Consider the following 4,980-nt stretch of genomic DNA (forward strand, 5'->3'; position numbering starts at 1 on the left):
TGTGTGTTGTGTGTGTGTGTCGTGTGTTGTGTGTGTGTGTGTGTGTGTTGTCGTGTGTGTGTGTGTGTGTGTGTGTTTGTGTGTGTGTGTGTGTGTGTTATGTGTGTGTGTGTGTGTGTGTGTGTTATGTGTGTGTGTGTGTGTGTGTTTATGTGTGTGTGTGTTTGTGCGTGTGTGCGTGTGTTTGTGTGTGTTATTGCAAGATAATGACAGACTGAAAGGAGATGCGTGTTTGTACTTGTGTACTCGTGAGGACCATGACACACACCCTACATTCCTCAGCGCTGGAGTCACACACACGCACGCACACACACATGATTGTTGAATATTGTATGATGAATATATTTTTGCTTTGCCTTAATAATTCCGCATTTGTTTTATATTTTGAATATAATTTAAATCAGGAAAGTTGTTTTTAATATTTAAAAGATGTCAACAAGGGCACGGTGTGACATAACACACAAGAGGTCACATGACACTGCAGCTGTTTGACACACACACACACACACACACACACACACACACACACACACACAACACACACACACACACACACACACACACACACACACACACACACACACACACACACACACACACCAGAGGGTATAAAGGCAGCAGGCGTTCAGACAGAGACAGAGAGACAGAGAGACAGAGACACGAGGACGAGGAAGGAGAGACTTTGGAATTTTAAAAACATCTTAAAGTAAAATCTATCCTTTAGAAACTTCAAGAAGAGGAAGAGACTTTTGGACTTTCTGAAAAGCCTTTATTCACAGTAAGGTGCTTCAGGGTGAATTTGAAAAGGTATTAAAGTAAAATCTATCCTTTTGAGAGTTCAAGAAGAGGAAGAAGAAGTAGGACTTTAAAGAGTTCAACAGGAAGAAGCAGAAGAAGAGCAGACTGACCGTAGATATGGACATCGTGTCCGCGGTGCGTTCAGGCTCGGCCATGGAGAGTCTGGAGCAGCAGCTGAGCTGCCCCATCTGTCTGGAGATGTTCACCAAGCCGGTGGTAATCCTGCCGTGTCAGCACAACCTGTGCCGAGGCTGCGCCAACGACCTGTTCGAGTCCAGGAACGCCTACCACTACTCCGGGGGGACCTTCAGGTGCCCCACCTGCCGCCACGAGGTGGTCCTGGACCGCCACGGCGTGTTCGGCCTGCAGAGGAACCTGTTGGTGGAGAACATCATCGACATGTACAAACAGCAGCAGGAGGGCAAGGGCCAGCTTGAGGAGGAGGAGGAGGTGAGGAAGAAGGAGGTAGGAGACGAGCCGCGCTGCAGGGAGCACGAAGAGGAGAAGATCAACATCTACTGCGTGACCTGCCAGACCCCCACCTGCTCCATGTGCAAGGTGAGAGACCACAGAAACTACAGCGTCTCTCTGGAGCTGAGAGGAACTCGCCATGTATCAGAGAGTGGGTCAGGGTCCAGGTGAACCGTGCAGAGGATCAGGGTCAGAGGTCATGAAGCCCCTCTGACCCGTAGGATCTGGTAGTTTGTAACTGAGGGACTGACTACGAAGTACTTTATTATATAAAGTTAGACTTGTTTAATATTTCATCATTTAGATTGTTAAACTACAGCGTCTTTATCTCCTGGAGCCCCTGAACCTTCCTGTCCGCAGAGTTCTGGTCCCTGAGGATCTGATCTGAAGTTCCTCAGAGTTCTGGTCCCTGAGGAACTGGATCTGAAGTTACTCAGAGTTCTGGTCCCTGAGGAACTAGATCTGATCTGAAGTCCCTCAGAGTTCTGGTCCCTGAGGATCTGATCTGAAGTTCCTCAGAGTTCTGGTCCCTGAGGATCTGATCTGAAGTTCCTCAGAGTTCTGGTCCCTGAGGAACTGGATCTGAAGTTCCTCAGAGTTCTGGTCCCTGAGGATCTGATCTGAAGCTCCTCAGAGTTCTGGTCCCTGAGGATCTGATCTGAAGTTCCTCTGAGTCTAACTTCTTCTTCTTGTGTTTCCTGTCTCCAGGTGTTCGGCGCTCACAAGGACTGCGAGGTGGCGCCGCTGCTCTCCGTCTATAATACCCAGAAGGCCGAGATGCGTGTTGCCGTGGAGACGCTGGCAGCGAGCAGCGCGGCGCTACAGGCGGCCGTCGCTCAGATGGACGACGCCTGCTCGCTCATCGTGGAAAACGGCGAGCGGCAGAGGAGGCGTTTGGGCGAAAGTCTGGATCTGCTGTACGCCATCTTGGAGGAGAAGAAGGGCGAGTTACTGGAGAACATCGGGAGGGAAGAGAGAGAGCGAGTGGCAAAGCTAAACGGCGTTGCGGCGCTACATCGCCAGCAGCTACAGCTAAGCGCAGCCATGCAGGAGAAGCTAACGGCTAGCATGCAGACACAATGCAGCGCCGCCAGCTTCCTATTGGATGCCAAGACGCTGAGGGAGGAGGCGGAGCTAATGGCGGGCGGCGCCCCCCCGAAGGGAGCGGAGCCAGGGGTTGAGAGTCTGGATCACATGACCATCGACACCTCAGAGGCCCAGAGGCTGCTCAGCGCCATGGAGTTTAGACGGGAGTGAGAGGGGCTTTTATTGTGAAGGGCACCGTGTGGAGGTAGAGTTTCAGAATAAGAGCTGAACTTCTGATTCCTTTATTCGTCCAACAGATGAGATTTACTCACTTAAGTGTTATGAACGAGAAAGAGACTTTATTCTGGACATTTTGAGTGAACACACCAAGGAGGCTTTTATTCTGAAGGTCAAAAGGTCTAGGAGTAAACCTGACATTTCAAAATAAGAGCTGGACTTTTGGATTCCTTTTGGATTCCTTTATTATTCCGTTATTCGTCCCACAGAGGAGGTTTACTCGAGTATTTTGAACGATAAAGGGACATGACGAGTGAACACACCAAGGACGCTCTTATTCTGAAGGTCAACATAAGGAGGGATCATTTCAAAATAAGAGCTTTTGAATTCCTTTGTTATTCCGTTATCCGTCCCACAGATGAAGGGAACTTTATTCTGGACTCGACGAAAGAACACACCAAGGTGACTTTTATTCTGAAGGTCAAAAGGTCCAGGAATAAACGTAACATTTCAAAACAAGAGCGTTGAGTACGAAAGACGGACTTTATTCTGGAAACATTAAAAGCCCGGCGTTCCTCAAACACCAAGAAAATACTTTTCGACTTTTTATACTTTTTCTATTTATGTGTTTCCTCGTGCGGACGAAGTCTGGAGAGATTTATTTATATCATGTTTTCTGCTGTAACTCGTGAACGTGTTAATAAAGTTGTATTTGACGATCACTCTGTCCTTTCTCAGCGTCCGTTTTTAGCCGTTGACCCACTTTCAGAGGGGTCAGTGAACGCCTCCTTACTTGGTGCAACTGGAGGACGGGAATAGATAAGTTTTTTTTTTTTGGGGGGGTCTGGTTTCTGAGGGTGACCCAGACTGAGAGGTGTGAACAGATACAGTCTTTATAAGGACATCCGTGACGGGACAATATTATACATGTATTTATATATATTTAATTAAAATATGGAGTCAAAAGAGTGCCAACAAACATGACAAAATCTGAAAAATATTATAAAAATAAAGAACAACAACAATAAATAATAATTTAGCAGAATAGATGATAAACAGTTATACTATGATATAAAATAATAATTATAACATATGATAATTATATTTAAATATAGTGCCACAAAATTCAAAAAATATTAAAAATACTATAAAAAAGAATGTGAAGTTATATAACGAAAATAATCAATAAATGATTTCATCCTGAGGATAAGTGAGACCCTAACCCTAAAGGGAGTCTGGGTTATGGACTGACTCAGGATCAGAGACCTGGATCTTAAGTTAGACCTGAACCCTGTGAACGTGCAGCTGCTGGAGGTCTGCTGATATATCCACCTCATTATTTAATGATGTGTTTACACTTTTATATTCATTTATCTATATTTATATTCTGTCTGTCTTCATGTGTAATTCACCTGCTGTCCACCAGAGGGCGCCAGTCGCACACAGTCCACCAGAGGGCGCCACTCGCACACAGTCCACAAGAGGGCGCCACTGGCACACAGTCAACCAGAGGGTACCACTCGCACACTGTCCACCAGAGGACGCCACGCGCACACTGTCCACCAGAGGGCACCACTTGCACACTGTCCACCAGAGGGCGCCACTCGCACACAGTCCATCAGAGGGCGCCACTCGCACACTGTCCACCAGAGAGCGCCACTCGCACACTGTCCACCAGAGGGCGCCACTCGCACACTGTCCACCAGAGGGCGCCACTAACAGTCCACCAGAGGGCGCCACTCGCACACAGTCCACCAGAGGGCGCCACACCACTCGCACACAGTCCAACAGAGGGCGCAACTCGCACACTGTCCACCAGAGGGCGCCACACCACTCGCACACAGTCCACCAGAGGCCGCCACACCACTCGCACACAGTCCACCAGAGGGCGCAACTCCCACACAGTCCACCAGAGGGCGCCACTCGCACACAGTCCACCAGAGGGCGCCACTCGCACACAGTCCACCAGAGGGCGCCACTCGCACACAGTCCACCAGAGGGTGCCACTCGCACACAGTCCACCAGAGGGCGCCACTCGCACACCAACACACAGGAAGGCCTTAATAATTACTAGGGCTGTCAAGTTAACGCGTTAATAACGCCACTAATTATTTTAACGCATGTGTATTTTTGGTTCTCGGCCGCCCCGTAGTTTCAGAGCGCATCGAGTTTAAAATACCATCTACAGCTGATGCTGACAGCCCCACTCCTGCCGTCCGCTTGCGGCAGACCACACTTCCACGATCACCGGCAGGCACCGACTGGCCATCGGGAGGACCGGGAGGGTGTGTGTATGTGTGGAGCGAGCGAGCGTGAGAGAGACCTTACGTGTATTATTGTTGTTGTTAGCATCTGGTGCTAGCTAGCTGCGCTAACGGATATAAGGAGCTGTTTAAATGAAAACAGAGGAGCGAGCATATGCCTTGAGTTGCAAGGCGGACACACACA

General features: G+C 48.7%; 1 protein-coding gene across 1 annotated transcript; it reads left to right on the forward strand.

The window, feature by feature from the left end:
• Positions 1-653: 653 nt before the first annotated feature.
• On the forward strand, positions 654-3,251 carry LOC104947601 (E3 ubiquitin-protein ligase TRIM63-like). The gene is made up of 2 exons (XM_010773649.1): positions 654-1,356; positions 1,978-3,251. Exons 1-2 carry the CDS (start codon positions 916-918, stop codon positions 2,524-2,526), a joined length of 990 nt encoding a protein of 329 aa, XP_010771951.1. The 5' UTR covers positions 654-915; the 3' UTR covers positions 2,527-3,251.
• Positions 3,252-4,980: the final 1,729 nt, after the last annotated feature.

Source organism: Notothenia coriiceps, unplaced genomic scaffold (genome assembly GCF_000735185.1).
Source record: "Notothenia coriiceps isolate Sejong01 unplaced genomic scaffold, NC01 NC01_scaffold00012803, whole genome shotgun sequence".
Taxonomy (NCBI): Eukaryota; Metazoa; Chordata; class Actinopteri; order Perciformes; family Nototheniidae; genus Notothenia; species Notothenia coriiceps.

What these genes read in the sequence shown, in the direction of transcription:
- LOC104947601 (XM_010773649.1), top strand. Translation starts at nt 916, where the DNA reads ATGGACATCGTGTCCGCGGTGCGTTCAGGCTCGGCCATGGAGAGTCTG. An exon ending in CCACCTGCTCCATGTGCAAG is followed by an intron (nt 1,357 to 1,977) that starts GTGAGAGACCAC and finishes TCCTGTCTCCAG; the next exon opens with GTGTTCGGCGCTCACAAGGA.